The following is a 19890-nucleotide window of genomic DNA, read 5'->3' as shown; positions in this document are numbered from 1 at the left end:
GGACAAAAGCATGTGCTATATAAATAAATGTAATGTAATGGACTATCTGATAATCTGATAGTCTTCCTCATACTTCAAAGAAGGTGGAGTATTGGGCTCAGGCTGATTTCATAACAGCACATTGAAAAGAATCACAATAATGTTAAAAACGAAAAATATATATATATATATTATTTTATTTCACATTTGTTTGACCTTTTTCCTTTAGGTTAATTGTGGGAACTTACCATTCAAAATCATAGGTTCTACAGATGCAAGGTTCAGCTGATAGTATTCTGGAGTAGTCTTTTCCCAGCATGCATCGGTTTCCTGGTCTACGCTTCATATAGATTTGTTTCTCTCCCATTACACAAGGTTCACCCTTTCGAAATACAACAATAAATTCATATGAATGGATATGTGTAGTCCAGGTCAAACCGGTAATAAACACATATGAATGGATATGCGTAGTCTAGGTGCAACCGGTAATAAATACATATGAATGGATATGTGTAGTCTAGGTCAAACTGGTAATAAATACATATGAATGGATATGCGTAGTCTAGGTCAAACTGGTAATAAATACATATGAATGGATATGCATTGTCTTGGTCAAACTGGTAATAAATACATATGAATGGATATGCGTAGTCTAGGTCAAACTGGTAATAAATACATATGAATGGATATGCATTGTCTTGGTCAAACTGGTAATAAATACATATGAATGGATATGCATTGTCTTGGTCAAACTGGTAATAAATACATATGAATGGATATGCATTGTCTTGGTCAAACTGGTAATAAATACATATGAATGGATATGCATTGTCTTGGTCAAACTGGTAATAAATACATATGAATGGATATGTGTAGTCTAGGTCAAACTGGTAAACTATGCAAGTCACTAAATAAGAAATTTATTAAAAATAGAATTTCATTCTTAATGCAAACTTCTTCTTTTGTATAATCTGTCCAATAAATTCATCATATTACCTGGTTGTGCAAATGCCACGTCTGGTAGTCCCCTTCAGTGCATCTTCTAGTGAAGATGGATTTATAGTCGATTTTGATAAGCTGCCATTCAGAATGATGGCTAAAGTGCCCAAAAAACCTTTGGATATAAATATTAAAAATTAAAACAAATAATAGCTACTTATCTAAAGCCATCATCTATTACAGATTTTAACACCCTATATCTAATAAACCAAATCATAATGAACATTATCTGTTATTTTAATATGCAAAATTGCACAAAAATATATGTTTCATCATTATGTCTTTTATGAAAAGTAGCTCTAGAATTTTATATCTTTGGCTACATACGTCATTATCTGATTTTCTGTCCCTGGCTCCACTAAAATTCCATCCACAAAGAGAGGCACCAAAGAAAAGCCATGTCGAATCCACTGTCTGCCTTCATCAAAGCTGATCCTGTTAGAACCAAAGGAGAGAAGCATTAATCTAGCCTGCTGACAGGAAAGAAAACGTATATGACATTTATAGTGATTGTAGGAGGTAGAAAGATGTTCAGGCGTTGGTAAAAATTAATACTTTCAGTAGAACACATCAGAAACTCCAATTTCATCTAATTAGCAAGCTTCTGTTGAAAGAAAACATTTCCTTGGAATATCAAAGGACAAAAGCAAGAGACATAAAGGCTGTTTCTCAAAAGAGAAAAAAAAATCAGACAATTTGAGGGGGGACCGTTGAGTTTTGGTGCAGTTTAGTTGACAGTATTATAAAAACAAACCAAAATAGAAACTATTTATGTTTTACCACGAATACAATGTCTTTCATCCAACATGCACCAATTCATTGATTCTGACAGCTTAACACCATCAGTTGCTGAGTGGAAATTTCAATGTACTTGACGTGGCAAAGATGAAATATATGAAGATTGCATGGACTTTCCTGGTACTGCAGACCTGTATCTGCAGGTAACAGCATGCACTTGGTTGATGCCAATGTTCCGCGTTGTATTTGTAGTGGAAAATATTTTTGTCTCTCAGAGAAATGCATTCTGAGCATCTGTCATGGGGCTTAAATTGTTAAATGGAAGGAAAGGCACAAGGTCACACTTCACAAGTTCATAAACTCTAATTTCAAAAGCATTCAAGTGCTGAGGAGATTTAGAGTTCGAAGGCAAAGAACTGTGAACAGTAACCAAGCTGGGGGGCTCACGTTTTATGAAATCGGATTTGAAGCAGGAGTGTTAGGCTCTTCAAAATGTTGCTTTTATACCGCTAAATACTGTTTAAATAATTAAATTAATTCAATATAACAATAAGGACACTTTATTGAGCCCTGGGGGGACGTTCTCTTTTTGCCTGCCCTGTCTTGCTCTTCCTGACACAGTGAAGAGCGGCCAACTGCAGCAGGACCCCCAAGGGCCCAAGGGCCCACAGACATATGACTATTTTGCCTAAGTTGGGCTGGAAGCAGCAAGCTTCTGATCACAGGTATAGAGGCGTATCCCACTGAGCCACATTCTACTCTACATGCTATGTTGTTAAATTATAATTCCTGCTGTATTACACTTTATGACCTTCAATAATATGCATTATCGGCGGAGAACAGTATTATAGAATAAATATTGGATTTTACAATTTCCCAACATGATAACAATCATAAAATGCAGAACAAAATAAGTTCTTGACAGTGACCACATCGCAACATACCACAGATGCCTGATAGGGACTGTTGCTTGCTTAACTGCAAGCAGGGCACCTCCTTTGTCCAGAAACCAAACACTATGCTCTTCCTCAAAAATCTACAAGTCAAGAGTAGAAACATACTTAGTGTAACAACATTTGTAGGATTTGTCTAGTTCCTTGCTTTTAATTGCTGTATTATTAAAATGAAAAAGATCAACTAAACAAAAAAGTTAAAAAACACAAAGTAGGGTAAGAATTTGGTATATTTCATAAAAAAAATGTTATGTTTGTTTTTTTTTTTTAAAAGCTGATTTTTCCTACCTGTCTCCAGTTATTACCAGCATCTGATGATATATACATTCCAACATTATTGTATGAAAGCTCAGAGCCGATATTACCTGTCAGAAATGAGTATGGGCATAACCATTTTGCAATGACTTGTAATCATTCTGGACATATTCATATAAAGTAAGAGTGTACGGGGTAGAAGCACAATAGCTGTAACTTTACAGTGTTTGGAGAATATGTTTATAAACATGTTAAACAGTGTTCTTATTTTTCATATTAAATACCATTTTTTAATATTTCTGAGACCTAAATACAATTCACACAGTTCTAACATTTATGCAGAGGTTGTTCACAAAACATGTCACAGCACGAAAACAGTAATCAAACACTCTTTAAAAATGGCAGGATTAACTGAAATTACTTAATTACCTGTAGCCACGATAATGCCTGGTGCTGAACTTTTGCTCAAAATACTTCCAGAAGTGTAAGGATTTTCTGATATCTGCAAATGTAAATGCAGGGAACAGAAAGGCTGTGGATGGAAGGGGGGGAATAAAAATGAGTGAAAAAACATACAGATTTTATAACTTATGAAAACAAATCTTAAATGTCAGAAATATTACAGGTAGCAATTATATATTGGGAAAATCATGTTGAGCAAAATATTAAACAACAACTGCTGAATAATTTCTTAATAGCAGAATATTTTCCATTGTAAACTGTCGACATTTCAAAATCACACAGATTTAACATATTATCAACAATGTAGATATGGGAATTTGGGTGGTATTGTATGAGTATGTGATTAGGAGTGGAGAAAAAACAACCTCAAACATTTAATTGATAATTCATTCTGAATGGGATATGTGTCCTTTCTGCATAATGTAATTTTTAAATGAATAAAATGAGAAAAAAAATCAGCAGATATTGCCTGAACATTGCACACAACACAATTTAAACATATTTTCTTACTGAATGTCAATGACATTTGAATAATTAGTTATTAAAATGAGTAAGAGGAAGGTATGGAGAGCAATTAACCAAATAATGGACTGAATTAATTGTGTGCCTCGCACAAGTGAAACCTAAAATTTAAAATATGCTAGATATTCAAAATAAAGTATTATTGGTGCCACTTTAGCACGTGCTCTGCCGGCTCAGTTCACATTTTAACGTGCGCGCTACCGGCTCAGTTCACATTTTAACGTGCGCTCTACCGGCTCAGTTCACATTTTAACGTGCGCTCTACCGGCTCAGCCAACATAATAGCAACATGACTTTGATCTCTCCTTCAGCTTTGTCCTCAATGTGCAGTTAATATAAAGCGATACCCTAAATCGTATGTGTCATCGGAACGTATTTATTTATGCACCACCCAGTGGTAGATCGCGAAAGCTAGTACAGCACACACTAAAGGAGTACCATATTATTATTATTATTAATATTATCATCATTATTATTATTATTATTGTTATCAACAACAAATTGAACCCTTAATTTATTTATTTTATACATATTATACCAAAAATTTAATGACAAAAGTTGAACGTCTTCCTTAAAGGTGGACAAATGCTTTAAAGAGTTCTAAAAAACATTTTTTCCTTCATCATATACATGTTTTTGGCTATAAGCATTTTTATTTTTTTCTCCATTTCAAATGCCGTCAGAAAATAATGTGCATGAAGTCTAGCCTTTTAGGTCTTGCTTACCAGAGTGCAGTGAATGTCATGGCCTGTCAGGTCTGAAGCAGGGGCCTGTAGTAAACGCCAGTCTCTGCCTTTGTTGTAGGTGATATATGTCTTCACCTGATTATCAAGCTTTCTGTTGGCTATGAACATTCCCTTTATCCCCGCTACCTAGGAAAAATGTAAAAAGCTAAATAAAGATAACCACAGGTAGAGTAAACGTGCAGCACAATGAATCCTGAAATCCCATCATTTTCCTGGTAACAATTTTTTACTTCCCTGTGTGTAATTTGTACTTTAATAAAATAAGTAATTCAGCTGAAAGTGCCTAAATTCACCATGTGTATTTATAAAAAGACAATGTTACAGGAAAACTAGATGTGTTATTCATCAGACAGTAAAAGTTCAGGAAGTGGTTTTCTAAAAGCACAATTTAAGAGGCACTAATAGTCAGTGTGGCTGACAGTGTCAAAGAATAACTATGGACTGCAGGGACATTCCTAATGAGACAGCCTGTTTAGGTGTACCGATACAGTATGTCCTTCAGATTGGTCATTATTTATTACTCTTATAAATCCAACATCAAAATTCTATCCACAGACTTATTTTGAGAGTTGAAATAGGTGCAGATATAAAGAGCCACATTCCTTTACAGTGTGACAAAATGGGAAAATATCATTTGACAGGATAAATGACAGCTTCTTATAATAATAGCCATGAAATTATTTCCTTCAGTGCATCAAATATGGAATAATGATCTTATTCTGATCTAATATACCACAACGATCTGTAAATATGTAAAAAGCTTACTTTTCCAAAAAAAAAAAAAAAAATGACTTAGATAAAACTAATTTTCCATTCAAAAATTAAATGTTTCACATGGGACCTGCACACCTGAACATTTTAATATATGGAGAAGTACATCACTGCTTACTAAATGCTGGTATTTGAGTATTTTTAAGACATCACGCATGTTAGTTTTTAGACAGAATTGTATTGACACGTTTATTAATTAGCCACTTTATTGCATAGGAATACTATAAATGAATATAAATAACCTGCCCAAAGCACTAACTCAAAATCCCCCTTTCAATGTCTTTGAGTCTATTAGCTTTCTGTTTCCAAATACTCCAGGGCTTGAAAACTGCACTTGAAAGCTTTATAGAGTATTTTGGCTCCAGTGATCTTTGTTTTCCATGCCAAGGCTAGAAGGAGCAGTCTATTCCAAAGACACTGGGAGCTGAGAGGGGCACAGAGATCTCAAATTGCTCCTACAAGGACCAGTTACTCTAAATGCTGACCAAAAGTATCGTAAGGTATCAAAGTGTCGCACTCTGCTCTACTGAACCACACTGCCACATCTCAAAAAACCAACGCCGCATGAAACCATCAATCAATGTATTTATGGTAAGGAGACATTTTGGAAAAGAACTACAGTATGAGATATTAGAGATTCATATTCCCTACTGTTTTGAAAATGCTGGAGATAGCATAAGTAATGCAGGAATTCAATTTTTAATAATATAAAAGCACAAATTCATTATAGTCATCATGGTTGCACAGGTAGGTAGCAATATGGACCCCTGGCAGTGGTGGATGGTGATTTTTTTTGTCAACAGTTGTCAGTAGGACAAAAAAATGTCTTTTTTTATTATTTTAGTCAGTCAGCTATACTTATATTAATTCTGCTTTCCTTCATCAAAGGGCTTCTTTAGAATGGAGTCGACAACATTAGCTGCAGTGTCTGTCGTGTTGCTTCCAGGCTAATAGCTCACAAACAGCTTAGCTAGCAAGTAAAATCCCAAACTAGTCTGCTAAAATTACTGGGGATGAAAATTAAACAAACTCAAAACTTAATGATAACTCTATGTACAATATTTACAAATGTCAATAGTGAACAATGACATACGAAATGATAAACTTCCACTCTAAGTTGCTTTAAAATGTTTCTGTGCCCCCGCATGTGACAGAGTGAATGAATACTGTGAGCCAACATCGCCGACAGCATGTGAAACCTGACGAGCATTAATGTTATTGGTAGTTCATCCTGTCTTGTTGAGACGTCTCCCAATCACCATGCAGGGAAGCCTGGCTTCCAGGCGAGTCTAAATACCTGACTGCAAGCTGTCCAATCAATCTTGCCAAGCCAAAAAACTGTGTACGAAGCTCTCTTAGAGTCCCAGTGAAGCACAGCGTCCATTTAGGCTTCGAAAACATGTAATCGGAGCATATTCACCAATAAGATTTTGTCTATCCTCCATTTTGGAAAAGCATATATGAAACCTACATAGTCTTCCAGTGAAGTATGTCGTTACTGGGCATCTATGGGCTCTATTTATCCTGATCTAAAGGGAACATTAAAGTATTTGTTGGTGAAAGTAACTGCTATGAAGCAATGTGGTGTTGTCCAATTAGTAAGATAGATTACACGTTTAATCTTAAAGTAAAATGAATACACAGAGATTAAAATTCCATTATTTTGCCAATATTTTGCCAGGGAAGTCCAGGTCTGCACCAGCATGGGTTTTCGATCCCTGCATTCTGGTATCCTCCCACAACCTTAATATGCATTTCAGGTCAGTCTGAATCCCATATTGCCCGTAGTGCGTATCTGCATGTTTGAGGATGTGCCTAGTGATGAACTGGAACCTCATCCATGGTGTCCCCTGCCTTTCGGCCACTTATTGCTATTATGAACATAAGTCTCATTGAAACCCAGCAACTGATGGGCAGAGAGCTTTGCTGTAGTTGCGGATCCAATGTTTACTATATTGTTGAATGAAAAACAGCTCTTACATTCAAGGTAAATGCATTCTTTCCTCTGTTTCCAAAAAACAATACAACTGGGGAACTCTTTCCTGGGAGCCTCATATATATATATATATATATATATATATATATAAAATACAAAAAAAACCTCACTGCAATATTAAGATGTACCTCTTGTGGAAAGTGTTTTTGACTTTCATGTGTTTGTTCCACAAGGACAGCTAAAGGCAGTCCTTCTCTCCTGCCTTATTTGAAAAAGGACGTATGTAAACAAAACTGGGAAAGAGAATTATATCACCTGTAAGAAAAAGGGGATTAGCCAGAATTCCCAATTAGGATTATATCATTGTATTTTAATCATATTACTGTATTTTAATCATAAAAATACAGGTGCAGTCCAGTTAATTTTTGCAGTGCAGGGACACAGTTAGGCTAAATGAGATTTCTAAATTCCCAATCGTTTGTGTGTGTATGCACTGCTGGGCGTTCCCCTGCCTTGTAGCTGGTGCCCTCTGTGACCTTGTACTGGATAAGCATTTGAAGGATGGATGAATGTCTTTCAGTCACTTATTGTTGTCTGTACATCCATTTTCAAAATTTACAACTTTATTTTATACTGAAAAGCATAAACAAATAGCATTTGGCTTCATGTCAACATATTATGGTAATTTTCCTGTACTAGTTTATGTTAATATTATTGTACTGATTACATAATAATAATATTACTCAGTATATTTCCAAGATAGGCCAACTTCCGCATTGTCCCAAAGGATCATATGAATGATTATGCTATGTTCTGTAAAACACTGAAATATGTTGTTTATGTCAATCCTTTTATCATACGGTGTCTCCTCTGCAAAACAATGGATCTTGACTAAAGCTTCTGTTAAATCTCGATAGATTTCCCTTATTTCTACAACTAAGGTTTCTTACGAATAAGAAACCTTATTTGTAGAGCGGTAAAATTGTTTCTTTATTGAATGTTTATGTGGCAAATGGAAAACATCGCACCCAACTAAACCAAGAATGAATGCATATTTCCTTATGGACACATACCTCATAAAAGTCGATCATAATGTTTCCCTCAAGTCCTCGGGTGGTTTTAAGATTCTCCAGGGCCAGGGTAAAGTAGATTCCACGTGTGTCAGATATATATAGATTATATGTGTCATTCTGATTCCACTCCTGCACTGCTGCAAAAACCTGGTTCTCATCTGTGCTAATAATGTGCATGTCCTGTCAAAGAAAACAGATTCGTTATGCATCGTATACCCTAGCTAAGTCAATTAGTATTGAGGTTCTGTTATAAACATGTACATTTTATTTTTGTATACTCTTTTAATTAAAAATAATGTTCAAAGTGACACAAAAATATTTCAAAGAAAACTGTATAATGAAAAGAATCAATATTTCTCTCACTAATTCTCTCAATTCCGACTGCATAATGTTTTTGAGACTTTGGTATGCTGTTTTCTTCTTTAGATTTGCCCGTCAATCACAAAAAAATGTCCCTGATATATACACGATATTTACTACCCAGTTTCAGTGATTGGAAGGAGTAATTTGTGATTTGTCATATTTCTGTGTTTTATATTTATATCGTTTAGTTATTTTACCTATATATATATATACTATATACAATTCTGTATTATAGTTACCATGCAGGTCAACATGCATCACACAAACCATTAGTAACACTCAATGAGACCTGATTGATTTTTCTACACTGTTGATTTTGAACCTCTACCAAGGTTTGCTGTAAAGACTAACAAATTACACAGACATTATGCATACATATGAGGCCTGACCATGTAGTAATTGCACTTGAAACAATGGGCTTCAATCAAATATGATGCATGGCTTCCTAAAAATAGTACACCCTCTGATAATCGAGAGCAGCTGTTTGTCGGCTAGTAGCTTCACTGCAGCGGCCTTATTTTGTTTTGAGAGGCGACAGGTGTATTTTTATTGAACAGCTATGTTGATTACCATTTCTCATCAAATGGACAAAATCAACATAATGTGGAATTCAAAGCTTGCTTTTAAAAATAGCTTGCGGGGCTTTCTCACCTAACTGTAACCTTCTGTGGTATTCCTATGTGCATAGATAATAAGTATGAAACACCAGAAGTGATGAAAACACCTAAAAGAAGATACTGTAAAATCAGTAAGTCACCTCATGGAAGCATTTCATTTACGTTAATATTTTAAGGTCAAGATTACAAGTAAAACCTGAGCCTCAGGGAGTGAACAAATATTTAGTTATGTTAATATAAGCATAGGACATAGTTCATTAAAATAAGCATAATACAATAAACTCGGGACATAATTGAAACCTTGTCGTACATGAAAATCATAAACATTAAGCTATTGATTGACCTGCTATGATTTTAACAACATGGATCTGATTTTTTTTTTGCATGATTTATTAGGTAATTACTAATGCCAACACTAAATTCCAAATGAAACCCGACCCCTAGCTTTAACCCTAATCTCAACCATAACCTAACCCTAACCCTAGCCCTACCCCTTATGCTAAAACTAAACCTATACCCAACCTTTGCAACTAATGGCAGCTTCAGGCCTATTGCCACACCGAGCTGTAACCCTAATACTAATGCCAGATGTATTAAAACAGTAGCATTATCCCGAACCCTCATGGCAACCCAACACTGAGCTGGAACCCTCTTTGCAGTAAAAAAAAACTAAAAATGCTGGATATGGGTTAAGGTCGTCATTGACGGGATTTGAGTTTTCCCCATAGAAATGAATGGAGAGTCCCCACAAAGATATAATTACAAATCTGTGTGTGTGTGTGTGTGCAAAGAATCTGGAATTTAAATCATATCCATTTATCTTCCATAATAGCTTCTCTGGTTATTGTAAGCCTTGAGTGTATGAATAGGAACTGCAGGGGAGGGTACAGGCTATCAGTCCATTGCAAGGTACACAAGAATACATTTTTGTACATTTTAAAGAAATCGGTTCAGCTAAACCACATGTCTTTGGATTGTAGAGGGAAATAGTGCTACTGATATTCATATTTATACAGTATTCATTCTGATATCTTGCTGACATCTTTTCTGTATTTATTGTTAAAACCATAACTACACCTAGATAGATATGTATCCATCATCAAGACTTTTCTGTAAAAAAAATATGATTGCTTCACAAAACAACAAAAAGAACAAGCTTAATGTACTGGTTAGACAGATGGTGACTCTTATATTGACTCAATTCAGCATGATGGATGGTCGAGTGTTATTTGCTGAAGTCCCTGTGACTCAACTCTAGATGACACAAGTTCCTCTGACATTGACACGACTATTGCAGACTGTGACCTGAAATAGGTTCAGTGTTAGAAAATGCTATAAAATACGCACAAGCTCTCTTGGTGTATAATTCACTACAATGAGAAAACAGTAACCAGTTACAAATCCATTGCTGTGAACATCACCTGCCGTCTTTCTAAGTATTCAGACAACTGCTGCTATAAGAAGTAAGCCATGAAAATCAAACCATTCAAGGTTTTTAAGTATCTAAACATTTTACAATATTATTGCTATCTATTGCATTACAGAAACCAGCCTCTAACCTGTTATGAGATAATAAATCACAAATGAGGCAGGCTAATATAGTCTTAATTTGAAAATTAATTTCAAAGGCAAGGATATAAAAGGTCTCTTTCATAAAGAAAGGAAACAGCATACATTACAGCATACATGTAATTTAATCAGGGACTGAAATAACTGATACACAACACACATTTGTGGTATTTAGGTTAAAATGCACAGTAATTTCTCATCATAACATAGCATACTTATTTTATAAGCATCTGTACTGCTACAACAAGAGATTACTGTACATTTTAACCTATATACCGCAGATGCATGCTTGCGTACCAGTATGTCAATTCCTGAAAATTATGTCATGTCAGGATAATGACCTGGGAATAAAAGTTTTTCAATAATGCAACTTAATAATAATTGATACTTTATTGATCCCTTTATGTCTCCTCCAACTTGCTCTTTGCAGAGTAAGCTGTCTCTGAAGGGCAGCCACCAGTTGTGGCGCCCATGGAGTTGGGGGTTAAGGGCCTTGCTCAAGGAGCTGCAGATGTGCTGAGGCTGGGTTTGAACTGGTGACCTTCTGATGACGGGCACAGCCCACTGTGCCACATGCTGCCCCAGCCGGAATATACATAATGCAGTATATTCAAGCTGCATCAGTATAATAAACGTGTAGAATTTCTACTCAGTTATGCTTACTTTTGGAAGGGAATATTTAGGTAGTTTGATCTTCATAAATGGTTCTCTCTGATATGATACATAATAACTCGCTCGTCCCGATGTTGTAACCTGAAAATAGCAATAGAGATTAATTTGTATTAGTATGCATCCATCCAAATGAATAGTTTTCACTCGACCCATTGTACTCATACATAAAAACCATTAATACATCTAATTTCATTAAGTCATTACAATACAGGAATTATATGATAAAAAATCACTTATAATACTGATAAAAAAACAATAATACTGTGTAACTCAGGTGACTTACATTAGTTCCACAATACACTGATTTATTTATGTAAACAAAGTTATTGAAGAATGAAAACAGGCAAAAAAAACTCAGCTTCTGTTTATTATGTGTATCTGGATAGCATAATACCCACTTTTATATAAGTCATTTTCACAATATATTTAGAATATATTTCTAGAACCCTTTACCTAGAATAATCATTTTGTGACTCAAAAGTCTAACGGCAAAATACACAACAGTTAAGCAAATTCTTGCCACCCCCTCAATCTGAAGCCTGAGTGAACCAATCAATATATTATTAGCAATTAATATCGTGATGTTTTCCCAATAGACATCTTTTAGTGACTGTCACCCTGTGTTCACTAACAATCGTAAATCAACAAGTAACAAAACAAAACAACATAGAGGTGAACCCTTTGTGACTATAGACACACCTCTTATAAATTTAACGGTCTACCACCCCATCCCCACTGGGGGACATAGGGGACACAGTGTCCGAATTTCTTTAGATTGATAGTGGCAACCCTAGCGGATGCTGGGTCCCCCCCGTAGGGTCGAATTCTAAAAGTGCCCCTGAGGTGAACAGACCATTTTTTGTGTAGGTTGTATTTTTTATAATTTACCAGATTCTTACACTTTAGCCGTCTGAATACGTAAAGATCTTCATAGTCAAATTTCTAAATATTAAATATAAGTAAGGTGGACTAAAATCTTCATTTCCAAACCAGAATCCCTGCTTTTAAACTTAAATTTCTCATTCTCAAATAAACTTTAAAATAAGTTTCTGCAAAATCTGTACATAAGAAATTGAGTGTGGTATCATACTGACCAATTAGAAGCAAACTAAATGCTAATTAACTAATATAATAAGCAATTTCTGTTTACCAAACAGAATAAAATAACTGTTAATAAATACATCCATTCTCTCTACCCGCTTGCCCTATTCAGAGTCATGGGGGTGCAGAGTGAATTTCGGACACCAAGGGGCGAAGACAGGGAACAACCCAGCACAGGGCACCATCCTATCACATGTTGCTCCATTCACACACACATTCACACCCATGGACAATTTGGCAATTCCAATTCACCTTAGCAGGTTTCTGTATTGTGCAGGAATAGTTATCATGCCTTATTTCATGCAAACATAAGGAATAATCTATGCATGAGTAAAGTTTCTCCCAGAGCACATAAAATATTTTAGTGCCGCACAATGTTCAATCCAAAATGAATGTATACAGGCATTTAATAAACGGTAAGGTAGACATGTTTTTTACAGGCTTGTAAAGCCAAAGTATCATTGCTGTCTATTCATTTTTAAATGCCAAATGTAAAGCTACTATATTAAAACCTTTGGCATATTATGGGAATCACATAAAATGGGTATCAAATTGTCAGGATCAATGAAGACGGATCTGACGAGAATCAGAAACCTCTGCGTGTCATTTAAGAGCAATTTCACTTGTCGTATATCATTTGCAATACAAAGGCAATCTCTGCAACAGCAGTCAATCTGAATACAGGACAGGTATAATTATGCACAATCAAAGAATTAAGAAAAGCTTATCAGACTGTTTACCACAAAAGTGTTAGATTACTTCCTTCAAGCTTGCGGCTATATTGACCTTTAAAGGCGAATGCCTAGTATAATTACTATAATTAGATCAGTTTATCATAGATCTGTAGTGTGATGCATTTATTTAAAATAGATATTTTGGCACTCAGTAGGAAATGTGTATCTAAATAATACTCCATAAACAAATTACAATTTCAAAAAATATTTTGCAGTCACATTACATAATATTCTGTCAAACAGAGATAAATCGATGCACGTACCTGAATGAACATGTAGTCATCCTGAACTACAAGGGAACTCGTGTCAATATATCCAGGGAAAGGATCATTTCTGCTTGAGTCAGAGCATCCTTGAACCTTGCATGTTACATATTGTGCCCCTAAAAATGATTAAAAACTGTGATCTTGTGGCTGGGTACTGTAAATGCACAGCTTTGATACAAGTTATTTAAAACAAATTTAACATAATTTTAAAAAGTCTGCTCTACTCAGTTCAGTTAGTGTTTAGCTGTTTTTGGTAACCTAACTAAAATTAAAATATAAAATACTGCATAACATTGCTTTTTAAACTTAAGAAAATGGCGTGCACTTTTGCACCTACTGTATCTTCCAGTTTAAGATATTCAGTACCTTCCAAATTTGTATGTACTTACCTTGCGCTAGAATATAAGTTGAATTGCATCAATGATAACAATACTATAGATTTGACAAGCAACATATCCATCAGAGTTTAAATTACAGTTTAAGGTATTAAGCAATAGATTGAACATTATACCAGTCTGAAACAATGTGTTTTCATGGAGTTGGGATAACCTGGGGCAGACCGTTAATTTCATTTTCACACATATAGATGATTATACATGAGCAAGAAATTGTAGTAATGCCCTTTGTGCTCATAACTTTGTCTGTCTGCATTTTAATTTGAAATGTACCTCCTGATATTTTGCAAACATCACTAAGAAATAAATATCTTACCTACAGCATGCCTTTATAACAATGGCATTGCGTAATCATGGCAAGGACATTAACTTCATTACACAGATCAAACGAAAGCTCTTTTAATCAAACACAATGTGTAGCATTTATTAGTAAACTAATCCAGAACTATACTCTAGGGACAAGACATCTGGTCCACTAAAAGTGAAGAAAGTAAGAAATACTCACGTCCATTGGCTGTGTGGGCTTCCATGTGAATCAGGTCTAACTCCTTGTCCAAACCTATTACTGCCCTATGTTGTGACAGAGCAGGTAAACCAATTATAATTTCATAAGAATAATCAAATTATACAATAAACTTTCTTTCTACATGGAATTAGAAACAGAAAAGCCCTGTATGCTGCTGACACTAATTTAGTTGTCAAAACTTTTGATTGTTGATTATTAACCACAATCAACGATTGCATTACATTAGCGTTTAATGAAAACAAAAACAGCAGAAGTGCTATTCTCCTGTGTGATATGATATTGCATAGGGTATATGCTTATTCATCTTATGTGACACTTTCAATTTGAAGGAGTTCTTAGGGGTCATAATTCATAGTGCCTTATTGTCTACCTTTTGGATTATAATTAGGGCGTGATTAAAACCTCCACCACCTTTATTAAGCATTCTTTCAACGCGACATAAACGTAAATGAAAGGGAATGTTGAAGAAATGAAATAGAAAGACTATGACGCTGTATTTAATCTCCATGTCTCCAGATATCTTCACCATACCGAAAGAAACCCTTATGTGTTTCATAAAGCACAGCAGTAGCATAGACTAACTAGCAGACAAATTTGTTACAAAACCATGTAATACGAGAGGCACATCTAAGATTAAGTAGTAGCATAGGGACAGCCCTTAAAAAATAAAACAGTATAATGTTGGTACCTACATGTCCTAACATGTGTTTTTAATATCCCGATAACTGCGTTTACATGACTAGCTACATAATAGGGCCATTAAAAACACATGTAAACATTTTAATCGAGTTATCGCATGTAAACATAGTCATAGTCAGCTAACAAAAAAAAACAACAACATAGATCTCAATTATTTTGGGGCTTGTGAAACTGCATGTCCCCATCTCCCCTGTATGGTCCATAGGGTTGGGCGATATGGACCAAAAACATCTCAGCATTTTTAGGCAGACTAGCGATACACAATATTTTCTATGAAGTATGCTAAATGCTCAACTTTAAATCAAAACCACTTGTGAAATATATCAATAATTCCTTGCCTTTCCCCTCCATAAACGTCCCTGTGAGATGCTAACTGAATGGTTTGATTTAAGCGGTGAATTCTGGGATTCTGTGAAAATGTCACAACAAAAAAGCTTTCATTTTGCGTAAAACAAGAAGGGAATACTATTGGCCTCTATTAAAAAACTTTAGTAGAGCCCTAATTTTAACACGCAAAAAAGTATATAGTTATAAATGGTACTGTGTAATCCTCTATCTTGTTCTGAAAATATATCGATATACTGTAAACATTCGATATACCACTCAGCCGTAATGGTATGTCTGGTTTCACAGTCCTCTGGAAACTTCTGTTGTTTTGTGAGCAAATTTGCAGCGTTTTTTTCATTTTGCATGTGCTTTCAGAATTTGTTTTCTGAGTTTGTAGCTCATTGACAATAATTGGCCACATAGTTTCCAGGCACTAGCAACAATTGGCTAGTTGTTCTTGCTGCTAGGCATACTGGGTAAATTGTCTGTAAGTATACAGGTATGTGTAACAAGATGTAAAACAAATTGCTGCTTTACTTGATCCCAATGCAACAAAGTCAATGGATAAAAAAATAAAACTGCCAGAAAGTAGACATTACCTTTTGATTTGGCTGGATATGTGCCAATGTGATTATAATCAAGCCTCTACTCGTGTATTCTGTTCAAACACTGAATGATGTGTCTTTCCACAGACGTACCTCAATCTTTCCATTTTTATTTTTGCAAATCAATTGTCTACTTTCATGCTATCCAATAATAGCAAACAAGGGCTCTCCTGTTCGAGGTCTTGTCTGCCATAGTATTACCAGCTTCTTGGATAAATGGTAAATAATATATGTTCCAAATACTCAGTGTTAGTCAGGTACAGTGATTTATGTACTGTATAGTCATTTGGTCAGGGTTGCCAACTCACACATCTGGCATGAGACTCACGTTTTCAGACTCTCACACTTATGCAAGAAATCTTACAGCAAATCAATATTAATCCATTGTAAACCTAAAATTAGTTACATTAAAAGCATTGAGGTAGGTTTCAAACCCAACGGACTACAAGGTAATAAAACTGTTACATGTAAATGTATGGGCACGTGTATACAGACTTGTCTTGAATTGAAAATCTCACTCCAGCCAGCTGACCAAAGTTGAGCACCTTGGATTTAGTAAATATATATGACCCTAGGGATGGTCCCCGTCTTATGTGGTGCCCTAGACGAGCATCACTGCTGAAATTGGCTGGTTAGTCAATGTCCTTGCGGCCGCCTTTGTTGCGTAAAACCTATAACCACAGTTTTTTCTGAACTATGTTAGAACAATTATGATGTTACTAGGTACTTTGAAATATGTTCTCAGATTTTAAGGTGCATCTAGATGGTTTTTGTGTCTTTGCATGAAGTGGGGAAAAAGCTGATTATTGCATTCATTAAATTCATCAGGTTATTGTAACACTCAACTGTCTGGCCATTCAAATGCTTCTCCTAAGTGTTTTCAAGTAGTTCAAAGCAGCTTCAGGGGTTTTTATCATAATTAAGATGCATGGACACCGGTCCTGTACTTAACTTTGACTATTGACCGCCTGTCAAATTTATTGAACAGAAATATTCCTTCTCACCTTCAGGGCTGAAGCTGACTTACCACAATTGTGAGCATAATCACTCTTATTATTAACTCTGCTGTGCTTTGAAGGGGTTGAGGAATCTTTTTTTTATCTTTCTTCACAAGATAGGGGAATACAGCTCATTGATTTTTTTTTGCAAAAAAATATTATAATAATGATTACTGTAGCATTACATCCAGAAATTTCCAATACGTTCCAATTATGTTTATACTTTGTTGTTTTATATTTGTCTGGGAGATATGTTATTCTTTGCCTATACTGTTTCTTGTAATTTTCTGCAGTTGAGTGCTAGAGCAGATGGATAATTTAAATGAATGTTGGCTGCTTTATTCTGAGACCAATGTTTACATATCACTGTATGGAGGATAGGTTGAGTATACTGTATCGTTTAGGATAATGCTAGGTAATGAAAGTGCTTGTTGATTTATTTGTGTTAGATTAGCATCTAGGACATGGCCTGGGGCAAGCAGAGCCTAGCATCTCCAAAGCAACGAGCCAGAATAAATTCTAAATAACATTTGTGATGAATATGCAATAAATGGTAATTTGATACAAACAAGTCGGAAAACATATATCCAAGTTGTTTGTCTATTTTTGTTTTTCCACACATTTAGTAAAATGCATTGGATTCTATTGCTCATTATTGTTGTTTAATTAATACTATTTGGTGATTTCTATGGTGCATACATTCCAAACATAGGCGAACTGTTATTGAATAGGTGTATGGATTTCCAAACCACAGAATAATTAGTAAGATTATGCTTTTTGTCTGATATGTTTTAAGGACTCATCAGTCATGCAACAGCAATGTTTTATTTACAGTATTTGATATTGGACTGTTTTTTATAGTTTTAACTCCGTGCAAAGTAAAGCTAACAAGTTTTACCCAAATTTCTGGGTGCTTTTCTCCCATCTCTTTTGTGAATGTTATTTATTGATATGTTTGTGCTCTTGCCCGCTTGTATTTCTAAACCCACTCTTCTCTCCCATATTGAAATGCAAAGTTAGAATAAAACATAAGCAAGGTAAACTATATGGTTTTAGCAAATAAAACATAGGTTTGCTTACAATGGTCAGCACTATTAAAGAACACCCTCACACCTAGTACATACAGCATATTTTACAGGTGCATATGAATCACAGTGTAAGCTTTTGGACGAAAAGACGTAATATGTACCATACCAGTAGAATCTGTTTGGTGTTACGTGTTCATGGACTAGAAGCCACTTTCTTCCAAAATCAACCGAACTGTACAGCTGTAAGGACAATAAAACACCCCGTTAATGTCAGAAATCTCTAAAGCAGACAGTCAACTGTTAACCATAGCTTGTTGATTTATATTTTAAATGCACTGAAACTGCTTAACATTTGCATTAAGGTCTAGGCCAAAACACTGAAAAGCAGGGAACACTCTTGGGTCAAAACCAAAATACTACCATTGCACATTCACAATCAAATGTTCTTATAGGAGATAATAAAAACTGTTAGCCTTCATTGATTCTGTCACTATATTAAGAAGTGCAACACAAATAACCCCATAAAATACCATTTTCATCATGCAGTGTCCTTGGTGTGTTATTCAATAAATCAATTTTAAGTTAAAAGAAATAATTCATGATATTATATCAGTGTCCATTACCTCAGTGATAATAACAAAAACAAATATCTTCTTTTTAGTTTATATCAAAACTCTGCTGTAATGAATTAAGACATAAACTAGATGGTACTCAAATGATTGCAACAACTTTGCTGTGCAAGTCTTTGGAATCTCCTGGACATATATACTGTAGGTGAGGTACTCTAGAAACACGTACGACCTAATTAAAATGTAAGGGGTAAAGCCATTTTTTTTTATTTTCAATTTTGTTCAGCCTCACATGTTAACAGCTGAAACATATTTTGCTTGGGAAATCACTCATCCTTCTACAACTTGTGCTAGTGTCTGTGTGACTGTTCTGGCGTTCTGTGTAACGTATGCCGTATACGTCCTGGCTACAATTTACATAGATAAGCAGTTAGAAACAGTACATGGGAAAGCCTGCAATGCATAAATGTGTATATTTTTATGTTACAGGTCTCATAAAATGACATAGAGAAGTCACTACACAGATATGATCTCAGATTTTATCATGTAATTCACAATTTTACCTAAGGAGGTTAAAGGTTAGATGTCATAGAAGCTTCGATCAATTATTCTTTGATGTACCATTATGGGGAAGACTTTTTACAGTTTAAAAGATCAAAAGGAATCCTTGCATGGGAACCTTGACTGATCTGTTATGCATAGTATCTTATCATACCCTAAAACACATGAAAGTTGCCAATAAACAGTCAAATCATTGGGAGGACAATGAGTTTCTAAACAATTATTCTCCTACATAATGAATTACTTTCATCTGTCTTATCCAATGGACTTTACAATACTTGTTGCATGCAGCAGTATATTCATATCTTTTATAATATCTGTTGCATGTCTGTAAAAGTATCAAATTTAAAAGAAATAAGTAGCTACCGTAATCATTTCAAGAACAAATGGGTATCCTGGCAAAAAAATCATTTGAATGTTAGCAAA

At 35.0% G+C, this 19890-nt stretch overlaps 1 protein-coding gene across 1 annotated transcript in view; it reads right to left on the bottom strand.

Annotated features, from left to right (window-relative positions):
• sorcs3a (sortilin related VPS10 domain containing receptor 3a) overlaps window positions 1-19890 on the bottom strand; it is a 169213-nt gene that overhangs the window by 24703 nt on the left and 124620 nt on the right. Inside the window, exons 5-16 of the mRNA XM_023798977.2 lie at window positions 18501-18574; window positions 14657-14721; window positions 13754-13872; window positions 11647-11736; window positions 8435-8614; window positions 4634-4780; window positions 3354-3456; window positions 2958-3034; window positions 2661-2752; window positions 1306-1413; window positions 976-1093; window positions 228-361 (exon numbers count right to left, since the gene is read on the bottom strand). Of these exons, the coding sequence (XP_023654745.1) occupies window positions 228-361; window positions 976-1093; window positions 1306-1413; window positions 2661-2752; window positions 2958-3034; window positions 3354-3456; window positions 4634-4780; window positions 8435-8614; window positions 11647-11736; window positions 13754-13872; window positions 14657-14721; window positions 18501-18574 (1307 nt within the window). The remainder of the gene's footprint in view (window positions 1-227; window positions 362-975; window positions 1094-1305; window positions 1414-2660; window positions 2753-2957; window positions 3035-3353; window positions 3457-4633; window positions 4781-8434; window positions 8615-11646; window positions 11737-13753; window positions 13873-14656; window positions 14722-18500; window positions 18575-19890) is intronic.

Source organism: Paramormyrops kingsleyae, chromosome 20 (assembly GCF_048594095.1).
Source record: "Paramormyrops kingsleyae isolate MSU_618 chromosome 20, PKINGS_0.4, whole genome shotgun sequence".
Lineage (NCBI taxonomy): Eukaryota > Metazoa > Chordata > Actinopteri > Osteoglossiformes > Mormyridae > Paramormyrops > Paramormyrops kingsleyae.
This window is presented reverse-complemented; position numbering and strand designations above follow the sequence as displayed.